Below are 26,376 nucleotides of genomic sequence, written 5' to 3' on the forward strand. Positions count from 1 at the left end.
AAGAATTCCCTTTTTTTAAAGAACAGTTGATAGTTTGTTTCCTTAGTGTTTGGTGTATTGTGTCTCTAGTCTTTCACAAATATTGATTGTTATTATTGAGAGGGTAGTTGACATGTTAATTTTTTTGAGGTTGTAACTAGCGGAGTCGATAAGGGGGAGTCAGTGGATGTAGTGTACTTCGATTTTCAAAAAGCTTTCAATAAGGTGCCACACGAGGTTAGGTGCCACACGAGGTTATTACGCAAAATTAGGGCTCATGGCATTGGGGGTAATACATTAACATGGATTGAGGATTGGTTAATGACAGAAAACAGTGGGAATAGCATTTTTGGGTTGGCAAGCTGTAAATAGTGGAGTACCACAAAGATCAGTGCTTCGGCCTCCGTTATTTACAATCTATATTAATGACTTGGATGAAGGAATCAAGTGCAATGTACCCAAGTTTGCTGACAATACAAAGTTAGGTGGGAAAGCAAGCTGTGAGGAGGACACCAAGGCTGCAAAGCGATATAGACAGGTTATGTGATTCGGCAAAGAAAGTGGCAGATGGCGAAATGTGAAGTTATCCACTTTGGAAAATCAGAATATTTTTAAATGGGGAAATGTTGGTATTCAGAGGGACCTGGGTATCCTTGTACACAAATCACAAAGTTAACATGCAGGTACAGCAAGTAATTCGAAAAGCAAATGTTAGCCTTTATTACAAAGAGATTGGATTACAAAGGGATTGGACTACAAGAGTAAAGAAGTCTTCCTGCAATTATAGCCATCAGCAGCAGCAGCAGTCCCTCGGAATCGAGGAAGACTTGCTTTCACTCTTAAAAATGAGTCCTTAGGTGGCTGAACAGTCCAATACGAGAACCACAGTCCCAGGTGGGACAGATAGTCATTGAGGGAAAGGGGGATGGGACAGGTTTGTTCTTTCTGCTGCCTGCACTTGATTTCTGCATGCTCTCGGCGATGAGACTCTAGGCGCTCAGAGCCCTCCCGGATGTACTTCCTCCACTTGGGGCAGTCTTTGGCCAGGGACTCCCAGGTGTTGGTGGGGATGCTGCACTTTATCAGGGAGGCTTTGAGGGCGTCTTTGTAATATTTCCTCTGCCTGCCTTTTGGCTCATTTACCGTGAAGGAGTTCCGAGTAGAGCGCTTGCTTTGGGAGTCTCGTGTCTTGCATGCGAACTATCTGGCCTATCCAGTGGAGCTGGTCGAGTGTGGGCAGTGCTTCAATGCTGGGGATGTTGACCTGGTCGAGGACGCTAATGTTGGTGCGTCTGTCCTCCCAGGGGATTTGTAGGATCTTGCGGAGACATCGTTGGTGGTATTTCAATTATATAGGACTTTGGTGAGACCACACCCGGACTACCTTGTACAGTTTTGGTTTCCTTCCCTGAGGAAGGATGTACTTGCCTGCAATGAATGTTCACCAGACTGATTCCTGGAATGAGGGGATGGTCCTATGAGGAGAGATTGAGTAGACTAGGTTTATATTCCTTAGAGTTTAGAAGAATGAGAGGTGATCTGATTGAACCTCTTGAGGGGCTTAACTGGGTAAATGCTGGGAGGATGTTTCCCTGGCTGGGGAGTCTAGAACTATGGGCCACAGTCTTGGAATAATGGGTTAACCATTTAGGACTGAGATGAGAAATTTTTTTACTCAAAGGGTTGTGAATCTTTGGAATTCTCTACCCCAGAGAGCTGCGGATGTTTGGTTGTTGAGTATATTGAAGACAGATCGGGATTCTTGGATACTAAGGGGATCAGTGGATATAGGTTAGGGTGGGAAAGTGGACTTTAGTTAGAAGGAGCAGCCATAATCTTATTGAATGGTGGAGCAGGCTCGAAGGGCCGAATGGCCTACTCCTATTATGGTATGAGCTGAATATTTATAATTTCAGGAAATAATGTTTGATAAATGAATAAGCTGGGCATTGATGCAATTTTTAGAAAATGGCATTTGAATAATGAATGGGATATTGATGAACCTTTCAATTATTTAAAAAAAAAATTCTGCTAAGAATAGCCAAATCTGGTCATTAGCTTGCCATTTTGCTTTGGAACATGGTGGCATCTTGTCTAAGTCGCATCACTAGAATGAGCTTACACTGTTAATTTGCATTACATTCCAGTACAAACATAGGCCCCAAGTTTCCACATGATTTGCTCCTGATTTTTAGGAGCAACTGGTGTAGAACGGAGTATCTTAGAAATCGGAATTCTCCACATTTAGTTTTCTGCAGTTCTAGTCAGGTAGAACAGTTTCACTTTGGAACTGATTTTTTTTTTCAAAAGGGGGTGTGTCCGGCCACTGACGCCTGATTTGAAAGTTTCCACAGTGAAAATGTACTCCAAACTAACTTAGAATGGAGCAAATGAAGATTTTTGTACGCTTGAAAAAACCTTGTCTACACTTTAAAAAATCAGGAGCAGGTTACAAATTGGGCGTCGGGAACGAGGTGTGGGGGGGGGGGGGGGGGAAGGGAAGTCATTAAATTCTACAATCAATCCTTAGTTACACTTATACAAATATTATACAAATAAATCCAACCTGAATAAAAATTTATAAGCAAAGAAAAGATTAAATAAACCATGTTCCTACCTGTGTGAAAGTGCTTCAGGTAGGCCTTTCAGGCAGCGGTGTGGCATCGGTCTCTGGGGCAGGCAGCAAGCAGCCTTGGTGCTGAGCTTCAGTGCTTGAGGCAGCGGTGTGGCGTCGGTCTCGGGGGCAGGGGCAGGCAGCAAGCAGCCTTGGTGCTTGAGGCAGGCCTTCATTCCCCGTGAAGATGCAGCACCCGGACGGACTTGAGGCCATTTGGCCATAGGATTGCAACGGCGTCAGTGGCTGGCCGGGAGCCGAAGAATGAACACAGGACACACGCAGCTCATTAAGGTTCTTGAGGCCATTCGGCCACGCTTTAGGGGCGGCGTCAGTGGCTGGCCGGCAGCCAAAGATACAGCAGCAGCCTTCGAGCTGTGAGGGGGAATGAGGTCATTTGGACAGGGAGAGGCAGCCACATCGACAGTTTTATATTTAAATTTGCAGAATGGGTGCTGCATTGTCAACACCACGTATTATGCAATGGTTTGCCATCAATTCACTGCATAGGAGAGAATTGATTAGAGCTCACCGCACCAGGAACGTCGTAGCCCGTAGGTTGATGGGCAAGAGACCTTACCCACGTCGACAATATCGAACCAGGCGCTCGTACCTGGACATGAGCGAGGCTGATTGTGTGCAAAGGCTGCGTTTTCGCAGAGAAGTTGTCACTGAGATCTGTGATATGGTGAGAGCAGATTTGCAGCCCAGAAGCAGAAGGATAACTACCTTGTCTGTGGAAGTGAAGGTAACAGCTGCACTTTCTTTCTATGCCTCGGGATCGTTTCAGGCTACAACTGGAGATGTGTGTGCCATCTCTCAACGTGCAATACATGCCTGCGTTTACCAGGTCACGGCTGCACTTTATGCGCGAAGGAATGACTTCCATCAATTTCCCAATGACCGCACAAGCGATCCATGAGAGGGCTGTGGGCTTCTTCAGGATTGCCGGCTTCCCAAAGGTACAGGGCTGCATTGATTGTATCCACATAGCCTTGCGAGCACCCGTGGAGGAATCTGAGCAGTACCGAAATAGGAAAGGTTTCCACTCTATCAATGTGCAGCTCGTGTGTGACGACAAGCAACGCATCATGTCAGTCGATGCGAGATATCCTGGCAGCACCCACGATGCGTTCATCCTACGCAACAGCGTTCTATCTGACATGTTTGAGCAGCAGCCAGCTGACTACTGGGAGACAAAGGGTATGGCCTGACCACCTGGCTCATGACGCCCCTACGCGTGACACGGACAAAAGCTGACCGTCAATACAACATGGCGCACATTGCGACGCGCAGCATCATTGAGAGGACCATTGGCATATTGAAACAGCGATTCCGATGCCTGGACCATTCCGGAGGACAGTTGGAATACTCTCCTCAGATTGTCGGTCACTTCACTGTTGTGTGCTGCATGCTTCATAACTTGGCCATTATGAGGCAGCAGGAGCTGGTAGTGGAACCCGAAGACTGACGTGAGGGTCCAGTGCATGATAGTATTACGGAAGACCAGGATGTGGATGATAACGACAATCAGGAAAGCATGCAAGTGCCTGATGCCGAAGCACGAGGTCGGAGGAGGGCCGTCCATCGTGCCCCTTTAAAGATTGCTCAAGACTTGCGCCAGCAGCTCATCCGTGAACGCTTCAACTGCTGATGCCTGAGGGCTCTGCGACCACTTTTGCATATGGACATGTTTATTCTTTGCAGTTGTTCCTACGTTGTGTTGTGTTAATGGAACATGAAACAGTTTTAATGAAAAAATATTTTATTGAAAAGTTAACGTCACTCTAATGAAATATTTGTTGTATCAAACTATACTTTTTAATATGACTCTTGAAAATCACTTAAAAACTTTAAGATCACTTATAAACTTGTAAAGTTACAAAACACTTTTTCTATGTGAAAAATTTTACACTCTAAGATCACTTACACTTCAAGATCACTTTTTAGATGCAAAATTAAATAATTTACAGAATGTGAGAGCATTTACACTATAAGATCACTTTAAAACCATAAGATCCCTTATAAGTTACAAAATTTACAAAACAATTTCAATTTGAAAAATGCTACTACAGCTACATCAAGAACAAGAACAAAAGCAGCAAAGAAAGGCTGCAACCATGTCTCATCCATATCTCAGTGAATGTTCACTTCCTCATGGGGGTGTCATTTGATTGGCTGGGCTGTGTGCCCTTATTGCAGCAGCTACCTCAACCAGGCCCATCCTGACGGCCTGTGCCGACACTTGCATGCCCTCCCTGATGGCCTGTGCCGTCGATTGCACTCCCTCGGACATTCCCTCCCTAAGTTCCCGTGTCATTACTACTATTTCTCCCGTCAGGACCGTCAACTCTTCACCTACTGCATTGACGCCACCGATGAGTGATCGGGTAAGCTCATTGGTCTCCATACCCAATGCCACAACCTGAGCCACATCTGTTGCACGCTGCATCTCAGGAGAGCGTGTCTCCAATCTCCTTCTCCTCTGCCTGGGTCTGCCTCGTGGCACCACTACACTGGGAGGCGCAGGCACGGACGGTGGGATGCTCGGTGTTGCAAGCGGCACCACTACACAGGGAGGCGCAGGCTGGGACTGTGGGACGCTCTGTGTTCCAGACGGCTGAACTAGAGGGAGAGGCTCGGGCTGGAATGGTGGGATGCTCTGTGATGCAGACGGCAGAACTAGAGGGAGAGGCTCGGGCTGGAACGGTAGGACACTCGGTGTTCCAGACGACAGCACTCGAGTGCGAGCCGTGAGCTGAGATGTTGGAATAATGGGTGTAAACTGCTCCATGATATCAGCAGCAACACTGGGACCCGAAGCGTCGGAATCAAAACCATAGTAGGTGGAACCAGAACCTATGCGAGAGGGAGGCGCAGGCTGGGACGGTAGTGCACTGACTGTAGAAAGCTGCATTATACCAGCAGCACCACTGGGACCCACAACATCGGAAGCGAAACCATGGAAGGTGGAACCAAGACCTATGCTAGGGGTTGAAACTCTGATGCCCCTTGATGGGGGCTCATAAACATTAAATTGGAAGCTCTCCCCTGCAGACATTTCAGTCATCACTGCCATCATCCAGTCTGGATCGTCCGCAGCTGGTTGTACTGGTTCTTGTTCTATACCCTCAGGATCCTCAGGGTTGGCAGCAGCAGCATCGTCGTCATCATCATCATCATCATCATCATGTTCTGCAAAATACATCAGAACAGTCAAATGTTTAACAGCAAGGGAGGGGGCCGGGTGGGTGGCATGAGTACTCTCACACATAGCAGGCCAGGCAGCAGGTTGATTTAAAGGGTCATGATGCATTTTCAGGACTTATCCGCTTCCTCGCGTGCGGGCCCAGCTTGTGCTGTACCGATTGCTTTTCTCCATGTACGACTCATCATAGCAGCTACCCTTTGTTCCAAGGGTGTCAGTGGATGCAGATTGGGCACGCCTCCTCCTGTCCGAGTTGCCTCCCTTTTGTTGTGGGCCAATTTCTTCTGCAAAGAGTAAAATATAACTTTTTACAGAGTGTGTCAGTCTGCAAGGTGGGACATACAGATAGCCAGGTTACAATTACGATTAAATTAAAAATGGGAAATATTACTTACACTAACTACTTGACCAAGGTCGTGCCATTTCTTTTTACACTGACTTCCAGATCTCCTGGTATGCACCACTGCGCAGTAATCTTCTGCAACTTGGTTCCAGCGTTTCTTCTTTTCTTTTGGTGGCACTTTTATGCGACCTCTGTTGCTGGTATCTAGCTCCTGCCATTTCTGCTCAATTACATTAACTAATATCTCCACTTCCTCATGCAGGAAATTCTTTGTTCTTGGTGGACGTTGATCCATTGCAAAGTTGAATTGGCACTTTTATTTCTTCAAACACAGTCCTTAATTTGGAGGCACCGGTTCTGCAAGTTTAGCAGTGAAAAGCTGAACTCTCTGATTTCAGCAGTTGATTTATTCAGCAGTGCTGCTAAAAGCACTCCCTCAGACAGAAATATCAAGAAAATTAAAATGCAAGCCTTTGCAGGGGTCCAAGAAACAAATTTTCTCTTTTTCTACAGCATTTTTAAAAATGGCCGAGTGCCAATGTTTACTTCAGACTGCGTGTGCTCGAACGCTCCAACGCGCAAGCGCAGGGTTGCTGGCACCAAAAGCCTCATTTAAATTGTACCCGCCCCCTCCCACTTACAAAATCAGCGCGAGTGGTAGGCTCCGCCCCCTGTGCGCCGCGCCAAGCAGACATCGAGCTCAAAGGAGCTCGAGAATACCTCGTTTTTTTTCCGGTGCGTAAAACAGCCGCCCAGCTCTGAGGTGCGCCTTTTTCGCCGTGTGTGGAAACTTGGGGCCATAGAAACGAAGTGCAGGAGTAGGCCCTTCGAGCCTGCACCGCCATTCAATGAGTTCATGGCTGAAAATGCAACTTCAGTACCCCATTCCTGCTTTCTCGCCATACCCTTTGATCCCCCTAGTAGTAAGGACTACATCTAACTCCTTTTTTGAATATACTTAGTGAATTGGCCTCAACAACTTTCTGTGGTAGAGAATTCCACAGGTTCACCACTCTGGGTGAAGAAGTTTCTCCTCATCTCAGTCCTAAATGGCTTACCCCTTATCCTTAGACTGTGACCCCTGGTTCTGGACTTCCCCAACATTGGGAACATTCTTCCTGCATCTAACCTGTCTAAACCCGTCAGAATTTTAAAATTTCTGAGATCCCCTCATTCTTCTGAACTCGTGAATACAAGCCCAGTTGATCCAGTCTTTCTTGATATGTCAGTCCCGCCATCCCGGGAATCAGTCTGGTGAACCTTCGCTGCACTCCCTCAATAGCAAGAATGTCCTTCCTCAGGTTAGGAGACCAAAACTGTACACAATACTCCAGGTGTAAGTACAACTTTGTGCAGGTTGTTATGATTTGTGAATCTGGGACTGTTACTTGCACAAAGAATATTTTGCCTTTCTATAAATTGTACAGAATCTGGAGGCCTGATAAAAGAAAAACCTGTAAAGATATGGTGAGAACATGAGTAAATTTATGAATTTTAAAAGCAAGTGTCACAGTTTTAAGTGCTGTCTTTCAACTTTTCTGCATTTTTCAACTGTTCTTAGAAACAGTTGTTTGTCACACTGAAGTTATAAATTTATTTCCAGATATGAAAAAGATATTCACTTGTTCAAAAGCAAAGTCGTTGATAGTGTGAAACTATGCAACAGTCGTCTCTTTGATCAACCTAAAATGGATGACCCTTATGCAATTAGGTGAGTTGCACTGATCTTTTAGTTACAGACTAATTAGGATAACTTCATGATGGTGCTGTGTCCAACCCGTTTTTAAAAATGTGTATAGTGCTCCATTGGACTTCTGTCTTCATGTTATCCATTTGTTTTGTTGTCCTGGAAGAACCTGTCTCATTTTGCATACAAAAAATGTAATTGATTGATTTTAGATAACTTTTAAATTTCAAGGTTAGAGTTATGGGGTTTTGCTAGATATGAACAATATTCAAACATTTAAATAGGGCCTGATGAAGCTGGTCATATAACTCAACACTTCACACGTTCGTGTAATAATGTTCTGTCATGAATATACTCTTGTCAGCCTGGCCTTTAACTCCATACGAGTAAATTATTCAATTTGTATTTTATTGCCAAGGAAAGGGGTGTACTTGCGAAGATTTTGGCATTTTTTTCATTATGCAAGTGGTAGAAAATTGCAGTTTCTGTGTAGTTTTTTCTATATTCAAATGCCAAACATTTATCCAAATCCCATTTTGTTTTTGAATGGATTGTGCTATTGCTGTACAGCTTAGAACAGTGATTAATATCCTGGGCTGCCACTAATCTTGTGAAATTGGCACTGAGCACCATCAACGTCCAATTTAAACTGGCTGCTTGCCCCATGTACTGTACCAGCATTGGCCAGTTTAATTTCATGTACTTCCGTCAAATTGCAGAAACATAGAAAATAGGTGCAGGAGTAGGCCATTCGGCCCTTCGAGCCTGCACTGCCATTCAACAAGATCATGGCTGATCATTCCCTCAGTACCCCTTTCCTGCTTTCTCTCCATACCCCTTGATCGCCTTACCCATAAGAGCCATATCTAACTCCCTCTTGAATATATCCAATGATCTGGCATCAACAACTCTCTGCGGCAGGGAATTCCACAGGTTAACAACTCTCAGTGAAGAAATTTCTCCTCATCTCAGTCCTAAATGGCCTACCCCTTATCCTATGACTATGACCCCTGGTTCTGGACTTCCCCCAACATCGGGAACATTCTTCCCGCATCTAACCTGTCCAGTCCCGTCAGAATCTTGTATGTTTCTATGAGATCCCCTCTCATCCTTCCAAACTCCAGTGAATAAAGGCCCAATTGATCCAGTCTCTCATATGACAGTCCAGCCATCCCTGGAATCAGTCTGGTGAACCTTTGCTGAACATCCTTCCTCAGATTAGGAGACCAAAACTATACACAGTATTCCAGGTGGGGCCTCACCAAGGCCCTGTGCAACTGCGGTATGACCTCCCTGCTCCTATACTCAAATCCCCTAGCTATGAAGGCCAACATGTCATTTGCCACCTTCACCGCCTGCTGTACCTGCATGCCCACTTTCAGTGACTGATGAACCATGACACCTCGATCTCGTTGCACCTTCCCTTTTCCTAATCTGCCACCATTCAGATAATCTGCCTGCGTTTTTGCCCCCAAAATGGATAACCTCACATTTATCCACATTATACTGCATCTGCCATGCATTTGCCCACTCACCTAACTTGTCCAAGTCACCCTGCAGCCTCTTAGTGTCCTCCTCACAGCTCACACCGCCACCCAGTTTAGTGTCGTCTGCAAACTTGGAGATATTACACTCAATTCCTTCTTCTAAATCGTTAATGTATATTGTAAAGAGCTGGGGTCCCAGCACTGAGCCCTGCGGCACTCCACTAGTCACTGCCTGCCATTTTGAAAAGGACCCATTTATCCCGACTCTCTGCTTCCTATCTGCCAAGCAGTTCTCTATCCACGTCAGTACATTACCCCCAATACCATGTGCTTTGATTTTACACACTAATCTCTTGTGCGTGACCTTGTCAAAAGCCTTTAGAAAGTCCAAATACACCACATCCACTGGTTCTCCCTTGTCCACTCGGCTAGTTACATCCTCTCAAAATTCCAGAAGATTCGTCAAGCATGATTTCCCTTTCATAAATCCATGCTGACTTGGACCGATCCTGTCACTGCTTTCCAAATGCACTGCTATTTCATCCTTAATGATTGATTCCAACATTTTCTCCACCATTGATGTCAGGCTAACCGGTCTATAATTACACGTTTTTTCTCTCTCTCCTTTTTTAATAAGTGGTGTTACATTAGCTACGTTCCAGTCCATAGGAACTGATCCAGAGTCAATAGACTGTTGGAAAATGATCACCAATGCATTCACTATTTCTAGGGCCACTTCCTTAAGTACTCTAGGATGCAGACTATCAGGCCCTGGGGATTTTTCGGCCTTCAATCCCATCAATTTCCCTAACACAATTTCCCACCTAAGAAGGATATTCTTCAGTTCCTCCTTCTCACTTGACCCACTATCCCTCATACATTCGGAAGGTTATTTGTGTCTTCCATCGTGAAGACAGAACCGAAGTATGTGTTCAATTGGTCTGCCATTTCGTTGTTCCCCATTATAAATTCACCTGAATCCGACTGCAAGGGACCTACGTTTGTCTTCACTAATCTTTTTCTCTTCACATATTTATAGAAGCTATTGCAGTCAGTTTTATGTTCACCGAAAGCTTCCTCTCGTACTCTATTTTCCCCCTCTTAATTAAACCCTTAGTCCTCCTCTGTTGAATTCTAAATTTCAGGTTTGTTGCTTTTTCTAGCCAAATTATATGCCTCTTCCTTGGCTTTAACACTATCCTTAATTTCCCTTGTTAGCCATATTGAGCCACCTTGCCCATTTTATTTTTACTCCAGACAGGGATGTACAATTGCTGAAGTTCATCCATATGATCTTTAAATGTTTGCCATTGCTTATCCACCGTCAACCCTTTTAGTATCGTTTGCCAGTCTATTCTAGCCAATTCACGCCTCATACCGTCGAAGTTACCTTTCCTTAAGTTCAGGACCCTAGTTTCCGAATTAACTGTCACTCTCCATCTTAAAGAATTCTACCATATTATGGTCACTCTTCCCCAAGAGGCCTTGCACAACAAGATTGCTAATTAGTCCCTTCTCATTACACATCACCCATTCTAAGATGGCCAGCTCTCTAGTTGGTTCCTTGACATATTGGTTGAGAAAACCATCCCTAATACACTCCAGGAAATCCTCCTCCACTGCATTGCTACCAGTTTGGTTAGCCCAATCAAGATGAAGATTAAAGTCGCCCAAGATAACTGCTGTACCTTTTATTGCACACATCCCTTATTTCTTGTTTGATGCCAATGTCCCCAACCTCACTACTACTGTTTGGTGGTCTGTACACAACTCCCACTAGCATTTTCTGCCCTTTGGAATTCCGCAGCTCCACCCATACCGGTTCCACATCATCCAGGCTTATGTCCCTCCTTACCATTACATTAATTTCCTCTTTAACCAGCAGCGCCACCCCGCCTCCTTTTCCTTTCAGTCTATCCTTCCTAAATGCTGAATACCCTTGAATGTTGAGTTCCCAGTCTTGGTCACCCTGGAGCCATGTCTCCGTGATGCCAATTATATCATACCCGTTAACGGCTATCTGCGCAGTTAATTCGTCCACCTTATTCCAAATACTCCTCTCATTGAGGCACAGAGCCTTCAGGCTTGTCTTTTTAACACAATTTGCCCCTTTAGAATTATGCTGTAATGTGGCCCTTTTTGTCTTTTGCCTTGGGTTTCTCTGCCCTCCACTTTTACTATTCTCCTTTCTATCTTGTGCTTCTGACTCCATTTTATTTCCCTCTGTCTCCCTGCATAGGTTCCCATCCCCCTGCCATATTAGTTTAATTCCTCCCCAACAGCACTAGCAAACGTTCCCCCTAGGACATTGGTTCTGGTCCTGCCCAGGTGCAGACCATCCAGTTTGTACTGGTCCCACCTCTCCCAGAACTGGTTCCAATGCCCCAGGAATTTGAATCCCTCCCTTCTGCACCACTGTTCAAGCCACGTATTCATCTGAGCTATCCTGCGATTCCTACTCTGACTAGCACATGGCACTGGTAGCAATCCTGAGATTACTACTTTTGAGGTCCTAGTTTTTAACTCCTAGCTCCCTAAATTCGTCTCGTAGGACCTCATCCTGTTTTTTACCTATATCGTTGGTACCTATATGCACCACGACAACTGGCTGTTCACCCTCCCTTTTCAGAATGTCCTGCACCCGCTCCGAGACATCCTTGACTCTTGCACCAGGGAGGCAACATACCATCCTGGAGTCTTGGTTGCGGCCGCAGTAACGCCTATCTATTCCCCTTCCAATTGAATCCCCTATCACTATCGATCTCCCAATCTTTTTCCTGCCCTCCTGTGCAGCAGAGCCAGCCATGGTGCCATGAACTTGGCTGCTGCTGTCCTCCCCTGATGAGTCATCCCCCTCAGTAGTACCCAAAGCGGTGTATGTTTTGCAGGGGGATGACTGCAGGGGATCCCTGCACTACCTTCCTTGCACTGCTCTTCCTATTGGTCTTCCATTCCCTATCTGGCTGTGTACCCTTTTCCTGTAGTAAGACCAACTCACTAAATGTGTTATTCACATCATTCTCAGCATCGTGGACGCTCCAGAGTGACTCCACCCGCAGCTCCAGTGCCGCAATGCAATCTGTCAGGATCTGCACGCAGATACACTTCCCGCACATGAATTCGTCAGGGACACCGGAAGAGTCCCTGACTTCCCACATACTACAGGAGGAGCATAACACGTGTCCAAACTCTCCTGCCATGACTTAACCCTTAGATTAACTTAATTTGGCAACAGCAATGCTAAGGGTTACTTACTGATAAAGAAAAAAGAAAAGCTACTTGCCAATCACTTACCCCCTTGGCTGTGACGTCTGACATCCCCTGCTGTCTGTGATGCTCAAAATGTAAATATCCTATGGAAGTTCTTTTTGTTACAGTCTACTTCTGATCATTTAAAATTGTTTTTTGTACTACAAAATGTGAATTGATATAAGTTTGAATTAAACAACTTTTAATAGGAGAAAGCTCATTGCATATAATGTACAGAAGTGACTCGGGTGGATTTTCGTCTTCACTGCCTGTGAGGTAATCTGCAGTGGATTGCCTGCCGATTTATAGAACTTGCCTGAGTTTTGTTCTGATTTTGATTGCATTGAAATCAAGCAGGTTCTAAAACAGGCAGATGATTTTTCTCAACTACTTTACTGCCCAGGCACTGAGGATAAAAATCTCTCTCTGCTTGATTTTTCTCTCCCTCTGCTCCACCACATGCACACGCATAAAGAACAATATTTCATACTTGAGTGGGGAGATGTTAAGATTCTAACATTCAGTTTCTTCAATAGATCAGCCAGTTTATCCAGTGAGTAGCCGATGACACAAGTCCCCAGGATCGTGGTAGCATTGCCAGAATTGGCCTCTGTGTCCCAGATTAAGCAAGGGCACATAAACCAGGGTTCCCAGTTGTGATTACTATCCAATTTCCCAGGTGTATGGATGTCTGGTGAAGGCTGAATTTGTCTTGGCTGCAATGGTCAGAATAGTTTCCCCATCATTAAGACTCATGCATGATGAGTGGGCATTCAATAACTGGAGACCTACCTGAGCAAGGAGTTAATGACCTCAAAAGAGATTAAGAATTCTGACCTTCATGTGCATGGTGGGAAACTGGGGTATAATTTTTCTTCAAAATGTACCTGTTTCTTCCAAAGCTTTTCACCTTGGAACCCAGCAGTACATGAAGAAGCCAGAGAGAAGATGTTAACTCAAAAGGTAAGTTCACTTCCTGCATCAGATATTAAAAGCATTTTGCTGCTATGAGCCTAGCTATCACTGCAGCCAGCTATCTCTCATCCCCACAGCAAGCATCCTATGCGAACCTAGAGTCCAACGCGCCTCATTTCTCGACACACTACTGCCTCGTATATCTATCTTGGAATTCTAGGCAGTGGGAAGCTTTTTGTTTGTTCGACTGTCATTGGCACTTTTGTGTTTTGAGATTGAAGAAGATGGCACCCTTTTTTATTTCCATTAATGGAAAATGACGTACCTTTGTGCTCATCAAACGTATAGCTTGTGTAAAAGATTTTTTGATTTTTTTGATTAGGGTGTTGCACTTCGGTTTAAATGTAATCATCTTTCTGTTGTGACACACCCATTACATGTCATGGATGTAAGTCAATATTGTGAAAAATTTGCTCTAAATGTGCAGTAGTGGTTCTTGTGCTCCACTCCTGCTTCGGTAACATTGCTGATAATAGGTTTTAAAAAATAATTTATTGATTTATTGTCCTGTCTTCAACCTTTTCCTTTTCCTTCTCTTTCCTTTCTTCTCTTCCCCCCCCCCCCCCTGCCCCCACACCCCCAGTGCATTGACTTTAAAATCCAAATCCCTTCATAGACTTGGTCCTCACTACAGCTGCATCTTCTCCAACTTTACATCCCAACATAGACCCTTCATTCTTCCTACTCTAATCTTCAGCTGCCTGGGCCCCAAGCTCTGGAATTCCCTTCACCAAGCCTCTCTACCTATCCCACCTCCTTTTAAAATGCTCTTTAAAACTTACCTTTGACCAAGCTTTTGACCACCTGTCCTAGTATCATCTTGTGTGGCTCATTATCAAATGTTGTTTACTGCTCCTGTGAAGCACCTTGGGTCGTTTTACTACATTAAAGGCACTATATAAATCCAATCTAATGTGCATCAGCTTTTTCTCTTTCCACCCACTTTTGATGGCAAAGCTTGTTTCCCCTCTCCCCACCTTTTAAAAATAAACTTCAAACTTGCTTCTTCCACTTCTAATTATTTTTTCTTTTACTCGCTTTATACATGTACACACCTTGTAAAATGCTTCGGGGCATTTCTTGTTACGTGAAAGATGATCTAGTTGTAAAAGTTACTGTATTCTATTTTCTTGATTGCTTCTATCTTGCAGCACCAATTTGACTATTTGTGCATCATTAAGTTATAATTTTTGTTTGATATATGTATTTCTTCTCTTGTCTAGAGGAAGCCTGATGATCAGACCAAAAGCATGCATATGTCTGGCCTTTCCTGGGTAAAGCCTGGTTCAACGCAACCTTTCAGCAAAGATGAAAACACCGTACAAACCTAGTACTTCCGATCAACAGCACACCAGGCACTTTCTACCTGTGAAGCATACGGACCAGGTTAATTGGGATATAACCGTTTCCTGTTGGTGCAGATGTTGGACTTTCTTTTAGCAGTGACTGTGTAAAAAAAAATATATATACTGCTGAAGATGGGGTTCCTTTTGTGTAGATTATAAAATTTTAAACTTGTATTAGAGTTCAACTTTTAACAAAGTTTGTAAAACTTGCATTTTGGAGACCTCTACTACCTAAGTAATCTTGGCAATACAACTATCAATTACGTTGGGGTGGTTAACTGAATTGAGTGGTTATGTCATAAAGATGACACCATTTTGTAATACTGCCATTATGATGTAGAAATGTTTTTCATGTTTTAGGGCTGGTCACTAGAATTTAAGATGTGAGTTTAGACATTCAATAATCATTCAAATCAACTATATTTTACATGGCGTATGACAGTATTTTGCAGTTTTCATAAGTCATATTTGGGTTTTCTAATGTAAATATGTTGGCTATAAATTTTGTAAATAGCTTGTCGGACCCTACAGTTAGCACTTTGAGGTGAAAATAGTGCTGAAAGTGACATTAGTCCACTGGTACACATTTGGGCAGGCTGATCTGTTGCTAAAGCAACAGATTGGTACAAACAGTAAGCCCCAAGCTTTGTAATTTTAGTGGTCTTTATATGCTGTGTAATATGTAAAGTAATTCGATTCAGACTACTCTTCCAATGTTACATAGACATTTTCATGTTTTCATTATCTTGTGCACTAAAACAGCATATAATGTACTAAAAATGCTGTTTTGTTGCATTGGGTACTACTATTGGGGTGCATTTAAGGGGGAAATAGCTGCTGGCCTAGCAACTGATGTCAATAGTGGCTTAACCCTTAAAATAAAAATAAGCTTAAACTGTACTGACTACTTTTTTTAAATGTATTTGTGTTGTGTTGTGTGTCTATTTTTGGTATGTCACATCACATTCCATTTAAGGATTCCATGGGTCCCTTTTGCCTTGGACACCTATTGATGCTTTTCTAATCTTTAGTGGCATGCTGACTGCTGTAGTTGTGTTTGCTAGCCACCAGATGGTAGTGCAGTGGTGCAAATTGTCTTTGCTTTGGTTTCAGCACCTATGCATTTTTGGTTGTCTTTCAGGTAAGTTAACTCTAAGTAAATTTTAGCTTCCATTTTTAAATGTTTTTTGTTTAAGGGTTCTTGTTCTCCCCATCCTCTGTCCCAATCTTCCAACCTCAAGGCTCTGCCTTTCTCTCTCTCTCTCTCTCTCTCCTCCCTCCTCCCCCCCCCCCCCACCACACACACACACACACACACACATGGCTTCACCCGACTTTATTCCTATCTGCAGCTTCCTCCCAGACCCAGGCTACTGAGGCCGCCTTCTGTGTCCCTTTCACCAGCGTCTTCACTGCAGCTATCAGTGCTCTGCTTCTCTGACCTGCTGTGTGGCTGTCTTCACCGTCTCTGGCAGCTTCCCCTAAATTCTGAGGCTGTTCTTTGCACCACATTCACAAAAATAATGCAGATCTGTGCTGTGCACTTCATTTTATTTTGAATATGCTTAACATCTGCCTGCATGGATTAATGCGCTGCCTTATTTGATAGACCGCCCCCTTAAAAATGTCACCCATCACCACATTCCCTACAACCTATAACTATTCTACCTCCTCTCCCTCATTCTTTACCTTTCCTATAGTTTTTTTTAGGCCTCCAGTGTTAGGGTCATCTTTTGCTTTGGTCATATTATTCACTGTCACAGGAGATTGGCTACTGTATTAAATAATGGATAGGTTTACACAAAATGAGGCTAGCAGCTAGCCTTTCAACTCCAATTTGAAAACCCATCAGATGGCAGAAGTTCTGAAGAGATTTCCAGTGAAGACCACATTCCATTGGCTATATTTGGACTTTTAATGCATCAAATTAATGTAGGTCCCCTGTATTTGGCCCAGATCTAGTTCTTAACTGATATTGACTTTGCCCTCAAAAAGTTACGTTGGCTTTATATAATGGCTTTTACTGTAACACATGACTTGCTTTTGTAACCTGGTCTTTTTCCAAGTCTAACATCAGCAATATTTGCTTCTGCCTTAAGCTGGCAGCATGTAGCAGAATCTTTCAAATTATCAGAAATTCAGCAACTTGCCTTGTGTGGCTTAAAGCATAAGCAGTAAGATCCTATTGTATACCAATGCACTTGCTATGTTCCCAAAGCCTGCTCTAGAAGCATTGGGTGCAAAGAATGTCTGCCAGCCAGATAAGAACACTGCATCTTGTTGAAGCCAAAGGTAAACAATTCAAATCTCCAAGTTGGTCAAAGCTGCATCAATTAATGTGAACTTTGAAAATCCTCAACACTACAGGATTTTTCCTTCTCCAAAACATCTTGTGCTCTGATTTTTACAATAGCTTGCTAATTGCCTTACCATGGAATGCTGCTTAGTGTTGTCCTGTATTTTCAGCTAGGTTAGATTGAGACTTAAATCAGTCATGACCAATGTCTTGAATGTTTTAAAAAGGTTTATGCAATATAGCAGAAAATGCTAGCGGCTAAGCTGGTGAGTCAGTATCTGAAAGAGTAAGGCTGATTAACATTCAGTCTGGCTTCTCTTCATAATCGCTGACTGAGTTGCAACAAATGTTAACTCTTTCCTCTCTGTTGATTAGCCTCCTGTGCACTTTAGTGATCCTTTTGAACCTTTGTTTTTTTGCATCAATTTTCTGTTTTTCAGACTTGGTACCTCGTTTAGTCTCCAGAGATTCTACTTTTAAAATATTAATTCCACCTAGTAGTTTTCATTTATAACTGCCTCTTGTATGTGTATAATTTAATTTACTCCTCCGAAAGTGCAGTTTTACTCCGTAATAGTTCAAATGGGTTTTCTTTCACAATTATAATAAATTGGAAATGTTTTCTTATTTTGCAACTCGGGAGCTTGGTGTAGCAATATATGTACAATACGTAACACTGAAATGGAATCTCATTAGTGTTGATATACAACAGGAGATGTGGAAATGGTGATGGTGCAAGAGTATCAAATGAATTTATGCAGAAACACTAGTGTAAAAGTGAAAATTATAGCAGATTTGATACTGGCCTATGTAAAGTTGTGTACAGACTAAAATGTATACTTTTTGCTGATTTTAAAATATTACCTGATCCGAACATATTTGTATTTCAGTAACATACAAGACTCCCTTTATAAATGAGCACGGACACTTACAAATATATTTGTAAAAAAAAATTCAGCAATTTCACAACTTTTACAAAGTGATACAACAAGAATATAACAGGTAGACAATTTTTAAAGAATACCAGTTATACTAATTGGCATAAATTAAATAATTTTGCAGATTAACATTTTTTTAAAATAATCTTTTTTTCATTTTGTTTTTATTCACACTGGTGATGGATACCTGTTTAAATGAGTGACCAGTCATATTGCAGTAATTCCCATGTCATTTTTTGGGTTCTATTCATTTATCACCAATTATCATATCCAAATAACTAACTGAAGAGGTGATGCATCTTACTAAATCATTTCATTTTTACCTCCTTGCAATCTTGTAAAATGCTATGAAGAATTTTTTATGCTGTGAGAAAATGGGCTCTAGGGCTAGTACTGAAAATGTAACCATCTATGCAAAGCGTTGTCAGCCTTTCACACTGCCCTATAAAACTCCCAAGTTCACAGATAATATTGGAAAAAGCACATCTGCAGCAACATTTTCATCATTGTGACTGACTGAACTTGCAATGTGCAAATACGTATAGCTGTTTCTCGCTTGTTTATGCAGTGTGATGACTCTGTATTGTGTACATGGGGCCCAAACAAAACTCTTAATTTGGATACTATCATCCCCATGTTAAATATTTTCTCTACCCACGATGCAATATAGTGGATTGTGTTCATGATCTCATACATGTGACTTCCCAGCTCAGCTCTTTCCTGTCAAGAGAAGAATACATAAAAAATGTAGAGATTGCTAACCTACCTTCCACAGTAAATAAAATTTGCATATGATTGAGCGGAATACTGTCAAAGCATTGCAGATGAAAGTGCCATGGCTTTGTGGAATCTGGGGAATTAAGTTCTTGTGAACTTCCTAGTAGTCAGGTTTAAAGTGTCATAGGCAGAGATCTGGGAACAAGTTGCCTGCCTGACATCTTGGCTGCAGTTGGTGAAACCAAGCATTGGGCATAAAATTAGGCATATAGACTGAATGATGTGCAAATATGAATCTGTCTGTACTGTAATGTAAACTATAGTCCAAACATTAAGATTTTGGGATAGAATATCCACAGGGTTTCCCTGATTTCCAACTGTAAATGCTGTGGCAATTAGGAAATCTGCATTTGTGCTGTTTGAGGTTTCTACAGAAGTTGTGGTGGGAGATCAGAAGAAACCTCCCTCCCCCTCCCCCTCTAGCTTGCTCTCGCTCGCTCTCTCTTCTCGCGCCCCCGGAATTTTTTGCCACATCTGTCCTGCTTGGTCTATTGAATGCATCCAAGTGACTGACTGCAATACCTGACCATGAAAAAATCAAGACACTTTCCAAACTTCTAAATATTGTTCCATTAGTTTTCCTGTTTCATATGATCCTGCCATGACTCTTGCACTATTCTAACTATTCCTGCCTTGTGCTACTAAGGCAGAACAGCTGGATGACTGGCTATGGTCTGAAGCCTTGGTTAATGATGTCTTCACCTAAATTCTACTTTTATCTACTGATCAGCGTTTGTAATCAAAAGCTTTAGTCACTGACTCTTAAAATACCTTTCAACTCACTGATCCAGTTATTCCCTGGTTATGACTTGAACTCTACTGCCACCAAACATCTATATTTGTGATCGATCCTCTGACCGCAGTGGCCAACATTGGTTTGATTGCACGTTGTGAATAATTTTTTTTTCAACATACTGAATTTATTTCCTATTGGTGCACCTAATCTGATGTAATTTCAAAATTTGAGAGAGCAGATTTTTGTGTAATTTATTAAATTCAGTACACACATTCTATGTTAATCTGCCTTACTGGGTGGGTTTGCTGGTCATACAGTAATTGTGCTTGTTCTGCTTTTCAAATCTGAAAGAACTGGAATACATGGTAGAAAAGGGTAAGTGGCACTTGAGCAGTTGACATTCAAATTGTTGCACCACTTTCTACAGTCACAGGATATGGGTCTCTGCTCACTGGCCATTGTGGTTTGTTGCGCTGTGATCTGCACACACTTAATGCTGGTCACTCTTGCCATTCAGGCGCTGTTCTTGGTTACTGAATATTTCCGCATTTCATCTCCACTAGAGAAAATCTCCGTGTTGAGGCAGAAGGAAAAGAAGTGACATCATAATAAATCACAGATGAGGGAAAGGAGGAGCAAAAAACATTCACTTGCACTGGAGGAGAAAGGTATGTTAGTGAGCCTGTTAAGTGAGCCTATAGATGGTTAATAAGCCAACAAAGTAACAGCTGGTGTTTGAGAGTTTGCACTGCAATTGGGGAAACAGTCAGTGACTGTGGACTTGGAAAATGTCATATTTACTGTACCCAATTACTATGGATGTGAGGCAAAGGGGTTATGTTCCTTTAAGTTAAAGCTACAGCATCCAGTGTGAAATGATTAGAATGTGAATGGGCAGACTGCTCGTAATTGGTGATTTTACAGGGTCCATTGCTGCATCCATGTCCAGGGTTTGTCTGGACAGCCACGGTCTTAGGACACAGCTGGTGGTGTGAGGCACTGGCCAATGGGCCAACATGGGCAATTTGATGACAGCCATGTCACACCTAAACCCTTTACATGAGGCTGCAGCAACAGCAGAGTGCCGGAGGTGCTCGACTTCAGAGTGGCATATTTGTCATGGAGATTTTCGTGTAGGACCTTTTGGAATCCTGAGCCCCAGGGGGATCAGCAAGCATGGTGTGACAATCACAGAATGATGGTCTTCACAAGCAAGGCATTGATCTTTTCTAAAGGGAAGGAGAGTGATGTGGGGAAAAAAGGTTATCTTTTTCCCCCTCAGATTATCTATTGGATTCTCTTACTAGCCACAATACACGCGCGGAGTTCGGATCTGTTATTCGCTGTTTTTTTTGCAAGCTGAGCAGAATTAACATTGCTGTCTGGTTAATATTGATAAATCAGCAGGACCAAGATGTGTGGGGTTCTGGAAAACCCTTTGTTAGATTCTTTGAATTACATGCTTATCAGGTCTCCGTCCAGGTATAATGCAAAGTCTCCTTAAATCATGTGACTCAGTTCAATTCCAAACATCCTAAATAATGTCCTGCGGTATGGTTTGATTAACGGCTCTGTCTGGGGTAAAGATGTGGGTTAGGAGGACTGTTGGGACCAGAACCAATGATTCTTTGTAGTCCTGTAAATATACTGTTTGCAATAGATAATGTTCATATATTGTTTAAAGTGAAAAAAAATTCACTTATTGGTGTATATTCAATCCTCTTGAAAGTAAAAAGATCATGTGGCAGCGCAAGATATGTCATATTAAGCCAGAGTACAGAAGGAAATGTTCTCTGCTCTATCCTGAGGTCTCACTCCATTTACCTAGATATTTGATAGATTAAAAACACACTGGTTGATGGGAAATGAGGGGTCCAGTTCCAGACTGGTCATTGCTGATGAACCTAAGCAATGTATCCAGCATGAAAACCCAGAAATGTAACTGAGCATCTTCCTTTTGATAAACATTTCTCTTATTTAAAAAAAAACTCATGCTTTACTTTGACACTCTCCCAGAGGGTTGTGAATCTGTGGAATTCTCTGCCCAAGGAAGCAGTTGAGGCTAGCTCATTGAATGTATTCAAGTCACAGATAGATTTTTAACCAATAAGGGAATTAAGGATTACGGGCAGTGGGCAGGTAAGTGGAGCTGAGTCCACGGCCAGATCAGCCATGATCTTATTGAATGGCGGAGCAGGCTCGAGGGGCTAGATGGCCTACTCCTGTTCCTAATTCTTATGTTCTTATGTTTGACAACATTTTGTTTCTTGGCTGTTTCTAATCTACGGCTTAGTCGCCATTTTCACTTGCTGTCGTACATTTGCAGCTTGGCTCTTTCACAGCTGGGTGCATCATTGGCATGCTACTCTACATGTTCTGTCCCTCCAAGCTGCCAATTTTGGGAATTCCATAATGTTCACTTTAATATGAAAATACATTTGTGTACAAGCTGATCTGTATACACAGTGCATAACCTTGCATATAGAATACTACGTGCATGGCAGATGAAAATTTAGCCATGGGCATTTTCCCCCTATTGTATTGGTCTACAGATGTTAGAGTATGTGTTTCTGTTAAAAGTTTACAATGCTGGAGCGTTGCTTTGAAAATAACTTTTTTTTTAAAAGTTTTGAATGGTTTTCAAATGTCCAGTTAAAATATTAAGATTTATCTATCAACATTAATGCTATAACTGAATTTGGTATGGAAAACTGTATGCTGCTTTAAGCCTGTCTTTTTCTATTTCTTTCAGAAAAGTTTTTAAATAATAAAAAGCAATTAAAAACATTTTTCAATGCTTCACAAATCTTTCCCTTAACCTAAAAAGCCCCTCTGTCTTCAACTGTCTCTGATTTGTGAAAAAGCAAGCTGCTTTTCAAAGCAAGAAATTGGGCGTTGTGCTCAAAGCCCCTGACCCTTGTCCACTTGCAATTTTTGATTTTCTACAGCATGTGTTCACTGCCTATATAACCTTCTCAAAAGCTTTAAGCGTAGCTGTAATCCTCTCTGGTTTGCTTTCCAGTTTCCAGGATTATTCTCTAAGGATACATGTTGGGGAAAAGTCACGAAAGTTGGTGCAACTAGAGGGCATTTGTGCCAAAGCCATACTATTTCACAGCAAATGACCAGATAAAGCAATGCACTGCAAACACAATCAGTGTGATCCTCTGTCATTGGCTACATCCTGCAAACGTCTATATAATGCAGTGTGGTTCTCTTGACAAACCCTCTTGGCTGGCAATTCACTGCCATCATCCAATGACAAGCCACGCTTCTTGGTTGGTGTTTCACCAGACTTAATCATACTGTTGATATCTCTCAGTCTCTGCAGATAAAGAGTCAATGAAAGAACAAGAGTTAATTTTGGGTTGCAAAAAAAGAACATCTGGCTCAAGTTGTTGAAGCAGATTTCACAAAATTATCCTTTTTATAAAAAAAAATGGAATATTTACTACAAAGGAAGGAATCCTAAAGGGGCTAGTTACTGAGCAGCAGAGTAGGATTAAATTAGGTGTTTCATGTAGCGAAAAAAACACTGGCACAGGTTTGATGGGCCAAATTGAATATTTGAGTCTAATTACAGCAACACTAAACTGCAAGAACTTTGGGTATCGTTCAGAAACATTTTCTATTCTATACTCATTGCAAAAATCCACAGTGAAACAGAAATCCGTTATACACCTATTATAAGACCATTTGCTCTGCTGATTTCCCCCGCATACTTTAGGCACTAAAGAGTCTACGAGGTGGTCTTAAGCTGCAACGCCAATTGCATCTTGGAAAAGGAGTTGAAGCTTGGCAAGGAAAGGCTACCCAGAGGATAGTTAAGCAGCTGATTGCCACTTAAATTGCCTGCTAATGCTCATTAAGGAGGCTGCATAGCATTTTAGTGGCAAGTGCTTGACAACTCCCTCCTAACAGTGACCACCTGATTGGGAGTAAACAAGTAGTTGCCGAGGCTGTTGAGCACTACTTAAAGGTATATCACCTTTTACCTTCACTTGCTGCTGGAGGTTTGAAGAGGAGAACTGAAACACATTGGCAGACTTTCTGGGACACTGTCAAGATGTCAACACTCTATCAACATTTATTCTGAAAATTATCGGAGGACATCACCTAAAAAGAGTAAGTGCTTAGCTACTTTATCTGACTGAACACCCAATAGGAGTCACCAGAAGAAAGGTAGTGCTTGGTCACTGGCATCTTGCTAGGCATCCCCCTAGGACGGAAGGAGGAATGGGAGGAGAATGAGGCCAACCAGAGTAGCACTAGCTTCTGAGCAGAGAGGCAAACCAGGGCAAGATGGACTCTTTTCCCCCCTCTTCCCCCAGGCCTATCGTGGGTACAGGACATCCATCCATTTTCTGGATCTCCTCCACCAGGACCTCCAGTGTTGCATCAGAGAACCTGTGTGACCTCTCACCTGGTCCCTGAGCCATCCTGAAAGTGGAAGTGGTTGAGCGGAGTCCACTTATACAATTCCACGAAAATTGCATCTTATCAGTGTCCAAGTGCTAAATCTGCACTGGTTTTAGCAGCTCGAGGCAACTTTAAATTATGGCAATCAGCAATTAGGTCCAAAATTGTGCTAAAACCAGACTTTCAAAGAGGCATATTTCATTAGCACAGCACCCATTTAGCGCCTGTTTTCACCCTTTCACCAAAATAACCCCCCTCATATTTTAAACTTTTTTGATGGTGCTACTGATAATGGCTTGTGACAACCGCTGTGAAACAGTGACAATTGTGAATGTGTGGCACTGATTATGCAGAGGCTGGTTTTCATAATTGTAACTTACCTTTGAGGGACTTCTGCTAAAACAGTAGAACATTTTTTCTCGTGGTGAGAGGGAACCTCCGTTCTTGTGTGGTGAAATATAAATGGAGTGATGCTGTGAGAGCAAGACCCTGCGAGGTGATCCTGTCCTTACAGATGGGAAGGGCGATAAAGACGGAGCTTCACTCTGCACAAACAAACAAGTTTTTCAAATTCACACCCGAATTCATGCACACACTGATACTGATTTAATATTCATTCTCGTTTTTTAAATACTCCTGTGTCCTTGGTTTTGCACCATATAATTTATAGCTCCTCTTGCCCCATATTAACCATTGATACAGAACTAAATACGATTATTGCAACAAAACTTCCTTAATATAAGAAAACATAAATAGTACTTAGTACAGGGTAACCTTTTTAAAAAGATGAGTTGAACAAAATATAGTTTTCAGAAGATGTGACAAAGGAAGTTCCTCAATATTTATGCCAGAATTCAAATGTTAACAGCAAGTGAAATATGTGATTGAAGTTCCACCTGTTACATGAGTGTTAAATACTTGATCATATCTAAAATATGTACAGCACTGAAGGAATACCATAACTATTGGTGTTTGCACTGCACAGTATAATAGCAGTTACAATTAATAATGTGTTTACAGTAAGGCATATCCAAATAGATTTTAACTAACCAAACTCTCAAAAACCACAGTTTCTTGTGTTTGAACTGTACAATACCCACTCACAGCAGTTAATGTCTAATGTGTCCTACGGCACAAAACAGAAGCCTACAATTGTTCCCAGATAAATTATTTTAATTCACAGTTCCTTTTGAAGTAGACAATTTATCCATAAAATTGTAGTGGTGTCTGAGCAAAGTTACCGATTTATCTTCTACTCGGCTTGCTACAAAAATGAATGTTGAATACTCTCCTAACCCTGAATAATAGGACCCTGTCTATAACTAGAACTCGTTATAAATTATAACCAATCATTTCAAAATGTAAAAAGATTGAGTAGATTAAATGTACAAATATAAAAAAAATTGGTTATTAAAAATCAATGATTGAACAGTAGAATTTTTTAAGTAATATAAATTGCATACTCGCAACATTGCTTTCTGCACATTCTGTGGACTCTGATGTAGATTCGAATGCTCACCTTTTAACTCTGGAATCTGGGTTTGACTCCAGCCCATATTGATGAACTGAAGGTTTTTTCCGTAAACTAACAGTTTGGGATATCCTCAGCTCACCCCTCATCTGGGGGTGAGTCCACAGCAAAATTAATCTCAACACATCAGGAACATTGCATCAAAACTGCTTTTTATAGACACTAAATTGTCAGTTTGGAGCAGAAATGTTACAAGTGTGAAACACACGAGTTCACACTAGTACTGTTGGGGTATTTTTCTGTGTTTGGCGTTCAGGCACTTTGTTGGCACAGAACAGAGGAATCTTCATTCTGTATTTCACTAATCTAGATCAGATAACAATTGGTGCTTCTGTTTTCCTCCTTGTTGAGCGCTCTGCCCCCACCCCCCACATATCCTTTTTTATTGGTAGAAAGTGAAATTTGGGGTTTTGCTTGTGTTGCAAACATTCCAAATTGTGGATGAAGTTGTGTAAGTTGTAACATTACAGTTTCCCCACTAGGTGGACTCTGTGAATTATAAATGTTACAGCTCCCTCTAGTGGTACAATCTGGGAACTGCAGCCCTACAATTTAAACTTGCAACTGCAGTCAAATCAACAAGAGAATATAAACATCGCATACACAGGAGAAATTCTGACGACATCTTGATATACTTGATCTACTGCCAATAATAGAGAACCACACTGACAAATTTTCCCACAGATGTAATACCAGAGCATAAATTTCCCAAATGAAGAAATTGCATAGGGATTTAATTAGATTATACAAACAGGCCCTTGAACACCAGCTACTCCAGGTAAACACAGGAA

General features: G+C 42.2%; 2 protein-coding genes across 7 annotated transcripts in view; one reads left to right on the forward strand and one right to left on the reverse strand.

Moving 5' to 3' along the window:
- The window catches only part of aktip (akt interacting protein), a 59,920-nt gene extending 44,134 nt beyond the window's left edge, over positions 1-15,786 (forward strand). For 2 of the 3 annotated variants that reach the window (XM_070896931.1, XM_070896932.1), the window contains exons 8-10: positions 7,748-7,855; positions 13,470-13,530; positions 14,766-15,786. In XM_070896931.1, the coding sequence (XP_070753032.1) occupies positions 7,748-7,855; positions 13,470-13,530; positions 14,766-14,873 (277 nt within the window). In that variant the 3' untranslated portion in view covers positions 14,874-15,786. The remainder of the gene's footprint in view (positions 1-7,747; positions 7,856-13,469; positions 13,531-14,765) is intronic. The other variant, XM_070896933.1, reaches the window with a different exon arrangement.
- Positions 15,787-19,872: 4,086 nt separating this feature from the next.
- rbl2 (retinoblastoma-like 2 (p130)) overlaps positions 19,873-26,376 on the reverse strand; it is a 210,997-nt gene continuing 204,493 nt past the window's right edge. For all 4 annotated transcript variants that reach the window (XM_070898000.1, XM_070897999.1, XM_070898001.1 and 1 more), the window contains 2 exons: positions 24,435-24,599; positions 19,873-22,960 (listed from right to left, as the gene is read on the reverse strand). In XM_070898000.1, the coding sequence (XP_070754101.1) occupies positions 22,790-22,960; positions 24,435-24,599 (336 nt within the window). In that variant the 3' untranslated portion in view covers positions 19,873-22,789. The remainder of the gene's footprint in view (positions 22,961-24,434; positions 24,600-26,376) is intronic.

Source organism: Pristiophorus japonicus, chromosome 13 (assembly GCF_044704955.1).
Source record: "Pristiophorus japonicus isolate sPriJap1 chromosome 13, sPriJap1.hap1, whole genome shotgun sequence".
Classification (NCBI taxonomy): Eukaryota; Metazoa; Chordata; class Chondrichthyes; family Pristiophoridae; genus Pristiophorus; species Pristiophorus japonicus.